This window comes from Filicampus tigris, chromosome 20 (genome assembly GCF_054856515.1).
Source record: "Filicampus tigris isolate MCC_2025a chromosome 20, RoL_Ftig_1.0, whole genome shotgun sequence".
NCBI classification, from domain to species: Eukaryota; Metazoa; Chordata; class Actinopteri; order Syngnathiformes; family Syngnathidae; genus Filicampus; species Filicampus tigris.
This window is the reverse complement of record NC_141236.1, coordinates 3,395,074-3,412,049: the sequence shown is the minus strand read 5'-3', so window position 1 is coordinate 3,412,049 and position 16,976 is coordinate 3,395,074. Positions and strand designations below refer to the sequence as shown.

Below are 16,976 nucleotides of genomic sequence, written 5' to 3'. Positions count from 1 at the left end.
AAAATCCTTACTATTAAAAATAATACACACTGATTTTCATGTAGGGTACAGAAGTCATATTCAAAAAGACAATCTCTATTATGAATAGTCTTGCAGCATTTGTTGCAATAATGTAACATTTTCCCCTTATATATTTTTGGGGTTTATGCATCTATCTCATTAAATGTGTCAGTGTGTCGATTCCCCACTGGTGTATTTTATAATTCACTAAATGGCCAAATTATAATATCAGATTGACATAATTTGTAAAGTGATTTTCTGTGCATAATATCATTTATAGCTGCGTTGCACTGCACTGCATAAGTGACGTTTTATTTTGAAGGATCATCCCGGATGTGCTGAGCTCAGCTAACTCAATCGACGGACAACGCTAGTAGGAATGGCGGCTATGGTCACTAGAGGAAGGAACCCAAAGAGCCCGAAACTTTACTTCGAACGGGCCCGCTGAGGATTTGAACTTTGACGAAACGCACGAACCCCTTTTCTTGTAGTGGACGAAAGACGGCGTCTTTTGACGTGACATATTTTGGGTCGAACTCGCATGCTTAGCTCGCCGTTACTAGTTCCGCCGAGTTAGATTGAAGGTAGCCGCTAGCCAGCTGTTGGCTCCCCTTGCTTGGCTGGCCCAACAAGTTAACTAAGTGAATAACTGCATTAAAGCATTCGCCGTTCATCGTTAAATGGTGATCGTTTATCCCGAACAACAACAAGTAATTAGTGACAGTAGAAGGAGGGGCGCGCAGGGTACCAGCTTGTCATTGCGACTTGAGAACATAATTATTGCTAATCTTAACGCTAGCTCCAAAGCTAGCTAAGTTGTGATCCTGAAGTGTCGCCCATTTTCGGATCCTGCCCCAGCTACTGGCTCGGGGTCTAATCGACAGCCCGTTAGTCTTCTTTTAAGGTGGCATTTGTAGTACGATGGAAAGTCTAACGTTGAGTGATGTCGAGCAGAAATATTACTCGGATTTGTTCGTTTACTGCGACACGGACAACACCAAAAAAGTAGCTTCTTATGGGAGAGTTCTTGACCTTTTTCGGGCGGCCCAGCTACCTAGCGAAGTTGTCATACAGGTAAGCTAGCTGTGTTAAAGTCCTCACTTTTTATGCTTTTTTAAAATTATTTTCTACCACCAGTAAATCTGAGCGCAAAGCGATATTTTGGATGATCAATAAACTTGAGCGGGTGTCAAGAACTGAGCTGTCAGTAAAAGCTAGGGTTAGCAACTTAGCATTGATAGTTAGCATCGCTGCGCATTGCGAGACACACCTTCTTCTGGCTAACGTTAGCTTCTGTGCTCAGCCGATCTCCAAACATGCTTTGTGGTGCACACTTGAGACGTTTCGGATTAAGGTGGAGTGGCACAAAAGCATATAATCCATCAAGTGGACTCTTAACCACTGCTCACTATTTCTTCTCAAAATTTTTCAATACTGTACTTATTTTCCCCTCGCCCCCTTCCCTGTATAAATGTTTCCCTCTCCACAAACAATCATATTTTATTTAAGGACGTAAAAACTACACATATCTATTTGGAGATGGACCTTTTGCAACGTCTTGTATTTTATTATTATTTTATTTTAGTTTGGACAATTAATCTATTTGATCAGTTGCAGTGAACCCTGTTTTAGTATACTATATGAAAACCCTTGCTAGAGACATGTAAAACATTGAAAAATATATATTTTTACAACTCCCACACTTTAGACAATAGACATATATTTTCTTTCTCAATGGCACAGTACACACAATAAGTCAAAATGTGCTTGCTTTCAGTACACCACTCCCATTTCAAATTTACTTTGTTACTGCCTCATAAAACAAACACTGTATGTTGTTAAACATCAAAGTGTTAAACCATATTATGTAATTTTGTTGAACAAAAGTCCACTTGCTCAATGCTAACAAATGTGAAATGCCAAAAATGGGTTAACGGAAATTAGCATAAACCTTCAAACAACTGCTACTTTAACACACAGAGCAACAACACATACAGAGCCAATAGCAACGCATGCGGGAACAATCATTATAACTGCAAAACTTGGTACTCTGTTACAGTAAACCCCCGTTATTCGCTGGGGATTGTCACTGAGGTCTCTCACGAATAATGAAAATCTATGAAAGTCACCTTTTGTCACATATACATACAAAATGAAAAATGTTAGGGAATACATTTACGTTGTAATGCTATGTAATGCACTGCTCCAGGAGAGAAGCAAAATCGTATTTTCTGTTCTACTTTGGAGGTGCGTTGAAGGACCACCAACAAAGCAGGACATCTCAAATGCAGACGGAAATAACACAATCATTGAATTAGGCCTAACAACACTAGCATGCCACCAGTTGGCAACAAGGTAATATTGTTTTTGGTCATTATTTTTGGCTTGAGCACAAAAACAGAAAACAGATGAGATTTTCAGTAAATAACGGGACATAAATTCCCCAAAATATCTGCGAATTCCGGACTGCAAATATACAGGCATTTTACTGTACACTGAAAGATCTGATTATTAATTATACTAAATAATTCAAGTTAATCAACCAAACCTAAATATTATATGGAGTTACTAGTTTATACAATCTTCTGAATGCACCAATTAGTGTTTCCATTGACACATATTATTATTATTATATACATAACAAAGAGAATTGATGAATAATGATCATCACGTTTTCAAACCTCTTCACATACCGGTAAGCTGTATTCATTTTCTACTCCTCATCTCGTCTTTTCTAACTGACTACTTGGATAGGTACAGTATTTACAATGATGATAAGCTAGTTGTCATAGCTAACAAAGCCTTGTGACATTTATTCATCAAACTGATAATTAAGCAAAAGATGTAAATTATTGTCGGGCGGAAATGTATGTCCAAATTTGCTCGCGTTCATTTATTTTCCCTTCACAAAACAATAATGTTAGTCAGTCCCCTCGTGGGTCTATTATTTTTACAAACTATTCACCAATCTTAAGTTTTGAAAAAGGCTTGCTCACACTGCGAACAGAGAAATCCTAAAAAGAAGCAAAAAGCAAAACAAAACCAGGCAACATGGAATCATTATCACCAGTTACTAGTTACATATTGCTTTCATATTTACTTTTGTATGTGTATGTAAAAATATTGTAAAATTGCATACAGGATTTATTTCCCCTCAAATGATAATAAATGAAGTTGTGGTCACATCGCACGTGTTGACATGCGCGTTGAAGCAGTTCATTCTTGGGACTTCTTGGCTCTCTGCACTTTGTGACTCAGCATCCTTTTCAAGGTCAAAGAGGCGAGATCAAAATGAAGCAGCATTGTAGTCTTTTTCTTGAAAATGTACACTGAACACTGCTGCCCCGTGAGAGACAGAGCAAGTGTTGTTTGAACAGACTGAGTAAAGTGACTTGGACTTTTTGTACACATAAAAAACTCTTGTCGGCAAAAAAAAAAAAAGGGATCAGTCAACCGTGCAAGGCTGAACATTTGAGGAGCCTTATAATGCAACAAAATGTCATCTTCAACGTCTTCAATTGTTTGCTATGGGTGTGATTGGTAATGTATGACATTGGCATCACATTTGTAATGTTTGGTGCCGTTCTCTTGTGTGTTCAGATCACAGAGTTGTGTGGAGCCACTCGACTGGGTCACTTTGGACGGAGCCAGTTCTACATCGCCCTCAAGCTCATTGCCATCGCCCAGTCGGGCCTGCCTCTCAGAGTGGAAAGTCTCAACTCAGGTGAGTCTTTACTGGAATGAAGTTTGGTTTGGGACTGTCTCTTCTGAACAATGATCAATGAAGCAGCTGTTTAAGTCTAAGCCTTTTTTGTGGTCCTTATTGCTGTTAATATTTAAGTATTCTGTGGTAGGATGCAAGATGGGGGTTTAGGGCTGCAACTAACAATTATTTCAATAATTGATTAATCTGTCATATTTTTGCAATTAATTGATCAATTGCATTAAAAACATTTTAAATGTCCATCTTTTTATAAAAAAACAAAACAAAAACAGGATATTTAAATTGACAGAACAAAAAAACGCACAAACAAAAATGGATTACGATTCAGTTACTGGTTTGAAAGAAAAGAGATGGCAAATTCAGGTCCAGAAATTAAAAGACCTGCCACAGTTTGGCTTGAGCCACAGGTGCTTCTAATCAACTGAGCTCGTTTACCTGCTGGTTGAGTAAAAGCACCTGTGGCTAAAGCCAAACGGCAAGATTTTTACTTTCCGGACCTGGATTTCACATCTCTGCATAGAATGACTGATTTCTCTGTTTGACATATTTGATTTAATGGTAATCCATACATTTACATTGTTATTTAAAGGTTTGTGCAGGCTAAAATGAAGGGCCCACGGAGCTCCGTATGTTGGATACTCGTGACTTCTCTCACCTGCAAACGACACTATTGGTTTCTGACCTTGCTATCAGTGGGGAACAAGCTGGCCTTTCACCAAATAATTTACACTCGTTAAATTTCTATTTTAAGTTATGTAATTTGGACGTGTCACAACCTGTCTGTCAAGTTCTCAGCTGTCTCTTCGATGATGCCGTTTTACGAGGAGGCTTCTTTACATCAGGCAAGGCAGACATATTTAAGGACTATCTTTTTGATTTGCCTCTCCCTCCAAACAAGTTATGAAGTAGGGGTGGCCGATCTGGCAAAAATATCAGATCACGATTTTTTAAAAATAAAGTCACAATCACGATTTTAGCACTATTCTTTTTTTACATCGTTATTAATACTAATTTGCACATTTCTGACATTTTCCTCATGTTAAACAAAATAAAACATTTAAATGTGTATGAAACTCTAAAAGAAAAAAAATACATTTTAAGTCAGCTAAGCTTTCTGAACAGGTTTTAATTTGAATAGTGACAATTTTTTTCAAGATGTGCAGTGAATGTAAACATAAAAGGGTAACATAATGTAAACATAAAAACACAGCTCGTAACGCAGGTCTAGTACTTTGAAGAGTCTTTTAAAGCGGTGAGATTCAAAATAAGGGCTGAATCAAAACTTGAACATTCATCGATATATGAGCGGTGTGCAATTGCTTTCCGTGCGGCAAAGAGTCAACCATTTTTTTTATTACGATGGTCCACTTCATTCTTATTCGGTCGAGCAGCTTGGCAATAATATTCATCGTTTTTAGCAAAGGATAAAAATATATTCCTGTGAGTATTGTTGCATTGTCTATCTACATAAGTTACTCCACTGTTTGTGATGAAACAACCGTTGCTTAAAGGGATATTATAACTACTGCAACATTGATGCTAGTTTTCTTAGCCCATTTGTTGTTTTGCATTGTGTGTTAGCATTAAACCAGCAGATTTTTTTAACTTTAGTTAAAAACACGTGTAATTACCTTTTTTTTGTTTTGTTTGCACTTCAGCTGGAAATGGCAATGAACAGCTTGAAGCAGGCACTTGACCCCGTTTTCTTTTTTAAATTAACTATCTGCTGCTTGGTTTGAAGTTTGTTGTGACCGTTTAGTGCTAATTTCCACTCAAGAAAAAAACAGAGTTGCGTCACTGGCTAGTCAAGGTACCACACTGTATGTATATTATACTCCATAATGGTGTTATGTTAAACAGACAGGCAGTGGAAGCAGTCATTAGCCTTAAATAGGTTTGTCTGATGTAAAAAGCTGTATGGAAAATGTAAGCAAGCAGTTGGCTGGAAATGTTGCAATGTGAACATCCTGGAATGATTTCACAATCTAATAAGAAAGCATAGACACCACTTCCCCATGGCAAAACAATCTTAATGCTCCATTATGATGGATGTTGGACGCTATTCAGAATTAAGTACTGTTTTTGCAGTCAAGGACCTGCCACTGCCCCGGTTTGTGGTGGGGAAGAATGAGGCGGAGGCGAGACACGTGGCGCTATACCAGGACCCGGACAGTCAGGGGTTGTACCCCGCCTCTGCCGCTGCGTTAATACCAAGACCGCCAGGCAGGGGTCACCAAAACAAGAAAGTCCCCCCCTCAGCTAGCGCCCATCCTGTCCACGAGGCAGTTCAGCCTACAGCACCTAGCATAGAAACACAGGTGTGTATGTCATCTTCCATTGTTAGATTTACAACTTTAGCTTGTGTTGCCTTAAATGAACAATCAAACTCGTTTTCATCATAGCAAGTGAGGGCTTGACCAAGAAGGGGGATTACACTGTATGTTGAAATGCATCTTCTGAAATGGTTTGTCTTTTAGCAGGCAGAACCAACATCCCCCGTGGTCTCCCCTCATCAGTCCCCACCCACCTCCCCGCCTTCCTGGAGGAAACACAAACGGCAGCACAGTGGCGGAAATGCAGACAGACAGCCGGTGGTGGCACAGACCGGAGTCGTGTGGACGCAGTTCCGGGAGCAACAAACTGGTAATTCAAGCATAATAAGATTGTTTGTGAGAAATGTACTACACTAACGGGGGTCCTCAGTTTATGATGGATCCAACATACACCAAGTTACAGAGTGCCTGGAGTAAGAATACGTCGTTATGTGGTGCAACAGTGCAACTTAGTTACAGCTGTACTTACTGTTTTCTGTTTGCTTGTTTTGTTTTGAAGAACTTAGTGTTTTTCACGCGAATATTTACTGCAAGTTTAACTTTTTCGACCACGTTAGCACAAGTTACACACTTAACTTAGGTTACCTCGCCACCATAGGAATATACCTGTGAACCAAATTTAAGTATGGGGTTCCAGACCCCTGTGTTTGGAAAATATCGCATGCAACAATTTTGATGATTCCTTTCTGTCTTTCAGCTCCTGTGGCAGGTGATGGATTGTGGTCATCACACTCGCCCCCTCTTCCTGGTCAGGAAAGCTGGGTCAGTTTCACAGCTGACACGCCGCCAGCAAGCACAGTCCCCGGAGCGCACCCCTCATCCGTACAGGTTGGACAACATTATGCTGGTGTTGGGATTGTATAGTGCATGCTACACTAACATAACTTGTCATATCACATTAAGCAAATAACTGTATTGCCGATATTATGCCACTTTTTGGGGTTGGCTCACAGCAAGCATGACAAATTGTTTTTTTTCCGTAGGATAATTGTATACAGTATATCAGCAGGGTTTTTCCTGGCTCAAATTGAGGCAGTGATGGTACCATCCTGACCATGCATGCGTTCTGTAAATCCAACTGACTCACTTCTTTTACAGGGAACATACTTTAAGTTAAGAGTTCCATTAAGAATGACTATTATCACTTTAAAGTATTCATTTATTAAAACTAGAGCCACCATTTTTAAAGCGTTACTACAAAGGGCCAAATTATACATACGGGGGCACATTTAATATAGACTAGCATTTGCTGTCTATTTGTGCTGTTGTTGATGTTTTGTTTTTTTTAGTGGGTTGCCATTACATTCAACAAAAATGTCCTGTGAACTTCATATTTTTGTTATGCTCTGATTTTTTTTTTTTTTTTTCCCCCCTCCCATTTTGAAAGTGAACTTGATAGACAACACTACTCAGCTTTTTTTCCCTCTGTCTCATTTGCGTCAAAGTGCATGCATGAGACCCAGTCTTTGCTCATTTAAAAAAAAAAAAGGAAAATCAAGAGGAGACAAGATGCATTTTTCAGTGTTAATACTGTATATGCACTTTATTTATCAAGGCTTCCTCCATTGTCCTCATGCCGCCTGAATAGCGGTAAAGCGCTTGCCAGCCCCTCTCCTATTGGAAACGCTTTCTGACGTCAAGACGGCACCGCTGTCAAGTAGAATGTTTCAACCCGAGGGGATTTGCCGTCATGGCAGACGTCAGAGTACGTGCAGCGCCGCCCAGTAACGCTCCATTCTGTGGTGCCGCCCCTTACCACATACACAATGAAAGGGGTTGACAATGGTGTGCTGCAAGTTCACAGTGAAAAGGGCTTAAGTCACATGAAACTGGGCATAGAGCCACGGGTTGGCCGGGTCTCATATAGCGCCTCCATAGTGTCGAACGCTGCAACTGCAGTTAAAATACGCTGCCGCCGCTGAGGAAGGAGTATCAATCGCACTGTGTTGAGTAATATCAATCAATCGCTCTGGCTGGAGGCGGGCACAAAATTAGCTCAAGGCGGCCGCCTTGCAATTTTGAATGCAGGAAAACCCCTGCATTGGCTGGTGTTTTCTTTTCTAATTGATTTTAACATGAGTTAAGAGCGCTAGTTTAGATAATTGAGAAAATTAGACCTAGTGTTTGCAATATGACTGCGAATGGAAATTCCATGCTTCAGTTTCAGTTAAATTCTTCTGGATGGGGACACTGTCACTTGATTTATGGAATCAAATAAAATTCTGAAAAGATTGCCTGTGCTTTTCGCTCAAAAATGAGGCGCATGTTTCTCTAATCTTCCTTCGTTTGACAAGCTTTGGCCAAAGTTCAATTAAATCTTGTATTTAATTTGGTGGTGTTGCAAGCCACCTTTCTCCTTGATGAAATCAACTGGAGTTTGACATGTGTAGACATTTCCTTCCTTCCAAATTTAGTGTCCATAATGAAATCTTTTTTCCAATAATCAAGTCTGACTCGTCTTCACTTTCACAGGCAGAAAAAGCTTTATTTCTTGTGATTTCCATCCCAAGAAAGTCCAATCTGAGTAAATGTCTGTCTTCCCTAGGAAAGCACAACGATACGAACAACGATGGCCCCGGCAGCAACAGCAACTACCAATGAAATCCAGCGACAGTCCAGTGGCTACGATGATCCCTGGAAGATCACGGACGAACAGAGACAGTATTATATCAACCAGTTCAAAACCATTCAGCCCGACCTGACTGGTTTCATACCAGGTATCAAAACAGAAAACACAAAACTTTCAGTGAGAATCTGCTTGCTCAGTCATTTCTTGTCTCTTTCTGCGTGTCACACAGGTTCGGCAGCAAAAGAGTTCTTCACCAAGTCCAAATTGCCTATTTTAGAGTTATCACATATTTGGTGAGTCAGCGCCTTTTCACTGCAAGTAGGCCATCATACGTTGTGTGTGCTGTTTATTCCTGATTGAGTAATGACATCTTGGATAGCCAGGTGGATTATTTTTCCTAATCATTTCAAACATACACATCTGGAATGACACAAAGAAGCTGTTCACCGTGGCTCCAAATTAGCTCACAAAATACTTGCAGATCAGTTTGTGAGTAAGTCATGGTGACCGAATTTAACTGATTTGCACCATTGCGTTTTAGCATTGAAAGTATGGACTCGGCCACTCTGCATTCTGTAGACCTATTAACGGAATCGTCACTTCTGCAAAACGTGAATGAAGTGGTTCTCAAGCAAAGCTTGCCTTGTACAGTACACAAACTAAAAAGAACAGATTCTTTTTGCCAGTGTTGCCCTTTAACTTTGTCACAGTCTTTGATGTCCAAAGCGGGTTACACTTGCTGCTTTAATTACATTCTGTTTATATAACTTAAGCAGCTATCATCATCTCGCTAAAGTGAAGACGCAAGACAGAATATGGTTTTATTATCCAAATTAAATGGAGGCAAATTAAGCCTGCTTGGTGGAATTGTGGCTCCATCATCAGATTACACCCATGTGGTTTTCCCCGACTGTGAAGTCAACCAAATGATGTCATTGTTGCGTCAATGTTATGTCTCTGGACAACTAAAGAGAAGTCTGTTAGCAATTGTGGTGAAATCCATGAAAACTCCTGTTTGTCAAATTGGCTAACAAATGAAATCCTTCACAAGGTGGCAGAAGAGCAGAACGTCATGTACCACGAACTTGAATCTTGTTACTTAAATAACGATGATGATTATTATTTTTGCGAGAGGCAAGAATTAACCACGGGTATTTGTGTCTTCAGGGAGCTTTCGGACTTCGACAAAGATGGCGCACTCACCCTGGATGAATTCTGCGCCGCATTTCACTTGGTAGTAGCCAGGAAGAACGGCTACGACCTCCCCGAGAAGCTGCCCGAGAGCTTAATGCCAAAGCTGATTGACCTAGATGACTCAGCAGGTTGGCAGCTTCACACCGTTTCATTTGTTCCCCTATTTCGTCTCTTGACCTTGGGCCGCACTAAACCTCAAAAGTTTAGTTTGTACTGCGCATTAATTGTACATTTTACAATTGCCTATACTGACATCAAACGTGTTTCATCTTCATTTGCCCAAAACACACGTTCATTCAATCTAAATTGTTCTTATGTGTGACTGTACCTGTTATTTGACTCCAGTGATAGAATCGTGATGTCGTTTTGATCAGCTGCATAAAAAAAAATAATAATAAAAAAAGTTGCCTGTTGCATTTTGTTACCATCTAGCAAGCCTGTCTTTCATTTTAATGGTACACGTTTATGATACGCAGAAGTCCCGGAGCCAACAGCCGATGTCGGCTTCTCGGCCTCCCCTGCTGAGGTGACGCCCAACAAGTCTCCCTCCATGCCCTCGCTCAACCAGGCTTGGCCGGAGATGAACCAGAGCAATGAGGTCCCAGCACACTCACACAGCGCACATTATCACTGCCACGAGTACTTTATATTGTCTCATTTTTCTACATTGATAAGGCTCGTTCAACCATCGTAAATGGCACTGAATGTCAGTTGTTGGCAAATATGATTACGCACATCCTCGTTTGGTTCTGGGGCTGTGGCGAGGCCGTTTATTCCGTCGCCAAACTCGGTGGTGTCACGGGATTTTGTTTCCATGCCTGCTGACGATCTCACTTCATCTCTGGATGGCTGCCGATGACACAGCAGTGCCTCAGACCGATGATATGAATGTGTGATGTCACTGCCACTGGCTGCCTTGCTGACTTGTTTTTCGTCTTCTCACTGTCCGTCTGTCTCCTTGCAGCAATGGGAGACGTTTAGCGAGCGCTCCTCCAGCTCACAAACTCTGACCCAATTTGACTCTAACATTGCACCAGCTGACCCTGTAAGTCGATCACTTAGCATGCATGGTTTCACCATTAATGGGCAGACATTAACCCATCCTGAAATTATCTGGATTGTCTTCTCTGTCTGTCTCTCTGGCTGTGTCACTTTGTTTGGGCATGAGGTTCTTTCAAATGTGCGTGCCTTCTTTTGCTACTGTGACATCCACTACAGATTCATATTTGCATATATTGGGAATTATAGGAGCACTTTTTTATGAGCAAGAAATAGCAAAGGCTAGCTAATTTCGTGAAAAATTTACTTCTGTTTGTGTGTTTGTTTGATGTACATGGTCAGGTAAAAAAAAAAAAAAAAAAAGACAAATTTGAGCACCGCCTTTTTTTAAGATCACCAACAACTGGAAACATCATAATTGAATAATTTTTTGTCATTGTAATTTATGTAATAGTCACAGGATATTTTTTGCGCTGCACTCTTGTTTGCCTAATAAGTATCGCATCAACCTGACAACAAAGACACAACCTAATCTTCTCATCTGATGATGTGATAAGTTGACAAGCGCAGGTCTTACTTCTATCATAAATTCGCCTCTCTCGTCTCTGCCCGACAGGACACAGCCATCGTCCACCCCGTTCCCATCCGGATGACCCCCAGTAAGATCCACATGCAGGAGATGGAGCTAAAGAGGACTGGCAGTGGTGAGAGACTCATGGCTAAATGACCTCCACAAAATACATCTCAAATTAAATAAAGTAATGTCTTGGGCGTGCCGGTTTCTTTTCATTTCTGCAAGATTTGCCATCTCAGTTTAACTAATGGGAAGATGTGATGTATTGACAGCACATCGATTCATTATAGGCGCAGTGGATCATACGTCTTTGAATTAAAACAGTATATCCTGTATAATGATTGCTACAAACTAGTTTGCCTCCACTCCTTATTTTTATATCTTTAGATCACAACCATCCGACCAGTCCACTCCTGGCCAAACCACCAGAAGTGTCTGAAGAAGTCAAACTACCGGTAGCTGCCACCATGAAGTTTGTACCAGCAAATGCTGTAGGTCAGTACATAGCTGGCAGGTTAATTTGACATTGTATGATGGAATCTAGTCATTCAAAAAAAAAAAAAAAACAATTCAACCCCAAAATATTCTTGACATTAGTATGTTCTGTGCAGCCCTACTAGTCGAAACGTGCCATTTTGTCACTTGCTGTCAACTGAAAATGACATCACAGTTGCTCGGGGCTCAGGTAACGACCAATCATGGCTCAGCTCAAGAAAACAGGTGAGCCGTGATTGGCCGCCCCCTGAGATGGCCAAAAACGGCTGGATTTTGCTGCGTGACTCAGAATCAAAATGCCGTGTTTAGACTAGTGGAGGCACATGCAACATATTATTGTAAAGAAAATTTTGAGGTTGACTTCCGCTTTAAATGTGGCATGTTTAAAACGGATATAATGTGACACTGCAGAATTTCTCACTTTTGTTTTAGGATTGTGAGGTTGGGATTGGGATTCTTGTCCAATTAAAAAACAATGAATCACATGCTTGACATGAAAATTGGCAACTTGTGCAGCATGGAAAGTCATAATGTCATTGCTAACCATGCCTTTTTTTGGGGGGGGGTCTCCGTACAGGTGATGGTTACAGCAGTTCTGACTCCTTCACCTCTGACCAGGAGCCAGTCGCACGGCAAAGGTGACTTATTATCATCCAACAAGGCGTGGGTTTATCGACAGAGGCATCAATGATGGATTGAACGTATCAAAATTTCAAACATTTTTTGTGGGGCAAAAATTAACAGTGGTGGCCCTTCATTTGTGACAGACTTCCATTTCTAGGACACTGATGTAACCTGAATATGTACGTTATTTGAAAAATGGGTACTTTCTTTCACCAATTTCTGCTAAGGCACTAGTAAAGTTATAATTAAAAAAAACATATATTTGCATGAAATGTACTTGTTGGCCATTTATATAAAACAATCAACGCTCAATCAGTGGAACTTCACCGTAAACTGAGGACCCCCCCTTTATTTAAACACTAATTGATTTTGGAGTTGTCGTCTGCATTTTCTGACTGCTCTAGTTTCGGTGTCCAGGTCTCAGTCCGGTGCATCTCCAGAAGCCCTCAAAGTAGTGGCGCCGCCTCCCCCTCCACCCCGGCCTCACCCTTCACACTCCCGCTCCTCATCGTTGGACATGAACCGCAACTTCGCCGCGACCTCATCCACAGGACAGCCGCAGCCCGCCGCCATAGCTTTCCCGCCCGCAGTGCCTCCCCGACCTCTCCCTACACAGGTGAGACCGAAAGCAACATCTGCGCTTCACTCACCCACCCAGAAGCACAGAACCCACCTTGGTTTATCTCCTCTCCAAAGTCATCAGCGCCGCACACGGGACAGCGCGCCGAGGCGGAGGGTGCGACGGGCGCGGGGGCCGCGCTTACCGCCACGTCCCCACAGCAGATCCCTCAGCAACCCAATTTTGCAGACTTCAGTCATTTTCAGGCCTTCGCCGCGTCTGAGCAACCTTCGAGCCTGCCGGAGGTCGACAAGCACAGCGACGCTGTACAGGTGTGCGCGCCATCTCTCCTAGCTTGAACTGATGTTGAGTAAGCGTAAAGACGACATATTGTGCACGTTGTCGCAATTTAAGACAGTTGTGCGCCTATCAAAACGACATGAGACAAATGCTTAACTACAGATATATAAAACACAGCCATTGCCAGTGTAGAAATATGCTTTGAGCGTGTATTTGAATATAGTGTGAATATTTCAATTGCAGATGGCATGCTCACACAAACATTTTCAGAAACAAGCAGATTGTTTTATTTCACACTTGATGGTCGGGCAGGAACTCCATGGACTGTATGTATATTTATATGTATGTATATATGTGTATGTATATGTATATATATCTATGTATATGTATGTATGTATGTATGTATGTATGCATATATATCACACACACACACACACACAACCTATTAAAAAGTTAACATGTCTACTTCGAGTTACTCATAGAACATATTTGTGTGTTATCGCAGGGGGACAAGTCATCAGAAGGAGCCGGGCCCTTGAGAACAGTCAAGAGTGACAGCCAGGCTGATGAAAGAACTGCCGCCACTGTTAATTCTGTAATTCACCGCCATCTTGTTTCTGTTGATAGTCTACAATTACCCCAAGAAGCTACAGACAAAACCTCATGTTTTCCTTGTTTATGGTTGTCCCACCAGACCAAGGGTTCATCCGGCCCTTTGGCTCCTCCTCCCAAGCCTGTTCGTCGCAGGTTGAAGTCAGAGGATGAACTGCGGCCTGAGGATGAGCAGCACGGCCCACAGAAGTCCAACATCATAGCGGCTGCTCTGGCTACTCAGCCCTCAATCCCCAGGTTGGGAAGGTTTCCCGAAAGTATGGTGAGATACATCATGCTCACCACGTATATCAAGAATGTGTATTTGTGTGTGATATGTTGACAGGTCAGTAGGTAAGGACAAAAAGGCAATACAAGCATCAATCAGAAGAAACAAGGAAACAAACACTGTGTTGGCAAGACTAAATAGTGAACTGCAACAACAGCTGAAGGTACATCACACACGTGTGAGCACTCACAGTAGTGTCATGTGTAAATGTATAACTTGGGAACAAGTAGGGCATGGCTCTCAACCTAAGACGGTAGTTCCGAACCAGCGTACCACAGTACGTTTGTGTAATGAGAGGTTACTACAGTAATAACGGACAAGAGTTTCATAAACACTGAGTAAGCTCCATTAATATTACTTTTTGCAGAGGATAAAGAACATATGCCTCTAGGTATTGTTATATTCTTATACGTGTTCAAATAGCCGTCGCTTAAAGCTGTTCGTTAACCCCGTCAAATGCCTTTTACATTGCTTGTTAGCATTAAGCTACGTAGACGTTTTCAAGGCAAATCTTTGAGTTTGACAGTAAAATTCGAACTGGGCGCGCGTGGCATTAAACATCAAAAATAGGCCAAATGACAGCTTGTATCTTGAAAAATTGACAAGGGCAAATATGGAAACTTCCCATTAACGCTTTTCCTCAGAGTAAGTCGAATTGAAGTCTCCTTTTTCCCAGGACCTGCTTGAAGAAAGGATATCTTTGGAAGTGCAGCTGGAGCAGCTCAGACCTTTCTCCCATCTTTAATCAACACCGATGAGGTGGTTGTAGTTTCTCCAAAGCAAGGCTGCGCCCTTGGTAGGATGTCACCCCCCCCCCCCCCCCCCCCCCCCCACAGCCCCCTTCCATTCCCCTCCCTACCATCCGCAGCGTGCCCACACTTGCTTATCAGGTGTACGGCGGAGCCAGCCGGGAGAACAGTGCGGCCGTGAGAGCGCGAGAAGACGACGTAGGTTATTCTTCAATGTGGCACTTTTCAATTTTCTCTGAAGAGAGATGAATCCATGGCCGACAGCTTCATGGGGGGAGCAGTGTTGGACATTTGGCCGCAGCTACGAGTTCTGTCTGACGAGATCACTGCTGGTGAATGAATGCGTGCGCGAATGGGACATCTGTTTTTGTTAAGCGTCTGGACGGAAGCTCCAGTGTTGTCTACCGCACCGATCGACAGTCGAGTTCTTTCGCCAAATGTCTAAAGGGAGTTCCACATTGAACTCCAGTAACTAATATTGAAAGCAGCTGTTCAGTATTTTCAAACAAACTATGATCACAATCTGTTAAATATCACAAATGTTACCTTCTTTTACCACTAAAGAGCCATTGAAAATTGAACATTTTCAGACTTGACGTGGGCTCTGGGAAAGGAGCGTTAGTGCGTTAGCTTATGCCAAATGACTGATATCACTGCTGTCTCACCTCTGTTTGGTGTGTTTTTCATACTTATTTCCATCATATCGGGATCACCATCTTTGTTTTTTCTTTTTTCTTTCAAAGCCCCTTTTGGTCGCAGCGTTATGTTCCAGTCTCCTTTAACGTAAAAGGAGCGTTTAAGTGAATTCCAGCTACAGGAGGTGGCGTTTATGAAGGACTCGGGATGAGAAGGTTTCCTGTTATTTCCCTTTCGGCACAGGTCCAGAGTTGATATTTCCAATCATTTGCCGGATGATGTCGGCGCTATGCAAGTTCGGGGGCGATACACCGCCACAGCTGTTTGAGCGTATAAATAGTAGCAACTGTGTCTTTGTATCTCTGATCTTCCAGAACACAATCTACTGTAAATGCTCCTAGAGGGAAGCAATTCCACATCAGTGTTTTGCACTTTCAGCCTAAATCCGTATTAGACAAAAAATATATACTGTATATTCATTAACAAGACTAGAGACCAGACACCACAACCTGAATGATCCAACTGCACTTTGAACATCAAACCCTTTGTATGGCTTTTATGGCTTCCTTGTTTGGACTTTCTTTTAACCTGCTAGTCTGTCAGAAGTATTAAAAGGAGGAAAAAAACAAATATCACTCAGACCACTCAAGTTGTCGCCTGGAAAAAGTAAGGTTCGTGCCATCCCAGATTAGCCTCTTGTTCGGTTGATTCTTCATTTTTACTCTTGCTGTGTCTAAGGCCTTACTCTTAACTCCCCCCTGCCTGGAGTTTAGGTTTCCATGGTGACTGACTGACCACCTTGTTGCAACAAGGCTCGCCTTCTTTTTGTGTTTTATTTTTTTTCTCGGTCTGTATGTTTGTGTGTATGTATGTGCGTGTGTGTGTTAGTGTGGCCACACCTGGAGGTGATGCCATTTAAAACCCTATTCAAAAACCATCATGGGATGGATTAGCGCTTGCCAGACAAATAGCACTCCTAATCCCGAATGGCAATCCAGGCAGAAGCAAACTGTCGGAAATGAAAACGAAATCTTTGGTGGGATTTTGAATGCCATTTGCTTCCAGATGCGTGTTGTAAAGTGTATATGACACCCTTTTTGAACTTGTGTACATTTGCATTAATTGCTGACTAACAGCGAAATAATATTCTATTTAATTCCTTCTCTCTTTGGCTGTGGGATCCTAGATGTTTAAACTGCATGGATGTACTGTATCTCTGCAGAGTCGACTAGCAGCTGTGTGATTTTTACACAAAAATAAAAACGGCACAATATTTTAAAACGTGTGCGTGGCTATCTTGACTGTGTGGCCTCGCGCTTGCTTAAATTTTGGGGCACTTT

At 41.7% G+C, this 16,976-nt stretch overlaps 1 protein-coding gene across 3 annotated transcripts; it reads left to right on the top strand.

Moving 5' to 3' along the window:
• The first annotated feature begins 208 nt into the window (after nucleotides 1-208).
• On the top strand, nucleotides 209-16,921 carry reps1 (RALBP1 associated Eps domain containing 1). Of its 3 annotated transcripts, none has more exons than XM_086018553.1 (19): nucleotides 209-1,074; nucleotides 3,601-3,724; nucleotides 5,813-6,042; nucleotides 6,205-6,367; nucleotides 6,755-6,885; nucleotides 8,603-8,774; nucleotides 8,856-8,919; nucleotides 9,794-9,948; nucleotides 10,297-10,418; nucleotides 10,785-10,865; nucleotides 11,436-11,523; nucleotides 11,781-11,888; nucleotides 12,466-12,526; nucleotides 12,930-13,128; nucleotides 13,209-13,403; nucleotides 13,877-13,966; nucleotides 14,066-14,220; nucleotides 14,309-14,414; nucleotides 14,928-16,921. In XM_086018553.1, exons 1-19 carry the CDS (start codon nucleotides 922-924, stop codon nucleotides 14,994-14,996), a joined length of 2,466 nt encoding a protein of 821 aa, XP_085874679.1. In that variant the 5' UTR covers nucleotides 209-921; the 3' UTR covers nucleotides 14,997-16,921. The 3 variants fall into 3 exon arrangements, with proteins under 3 accessions (XP_085874679.1, XP_085874680.1, XP_085874678.1); XM_086018552.1 differs by having other exon boundaries at nucleotides 210-1,074; nucleotides 6,202-6,367; XM_086018554.1 differs by lacking the exon at nucleotides 10,785-10,865 and having other exon boundaries at nucleotides 6,202-6,367.
• The last annotated feature ends 55 nt before the right edge of the window (nucleotides 16,922-16,976 follow it).

Excerpts from the sequence above, each read along its gene's own strand:
- reps1 (XM_086018552.1), top strand. The coding sequence starts at position 922 with ATGGAAAGTCTAACGTTGAGTGATGTCGAGCAGAAATATTACTCGGAT. Across the intron at positions 9,949-10,296 it reads TGACCTAGATGACTCAGCAG|AAGTCCCGGAGCCAACAGCC; the intron begins GTTGGCAGCTTC and ends TATGATACGCAG. Across the intron at positions 13,129-13,208 it reads CCCGACCTCTCCCTACACAG|TCATCAGCGCCGCACACGGG; the intron begins GTGAGACCGAAA and ends TCCTCTCCAAAG.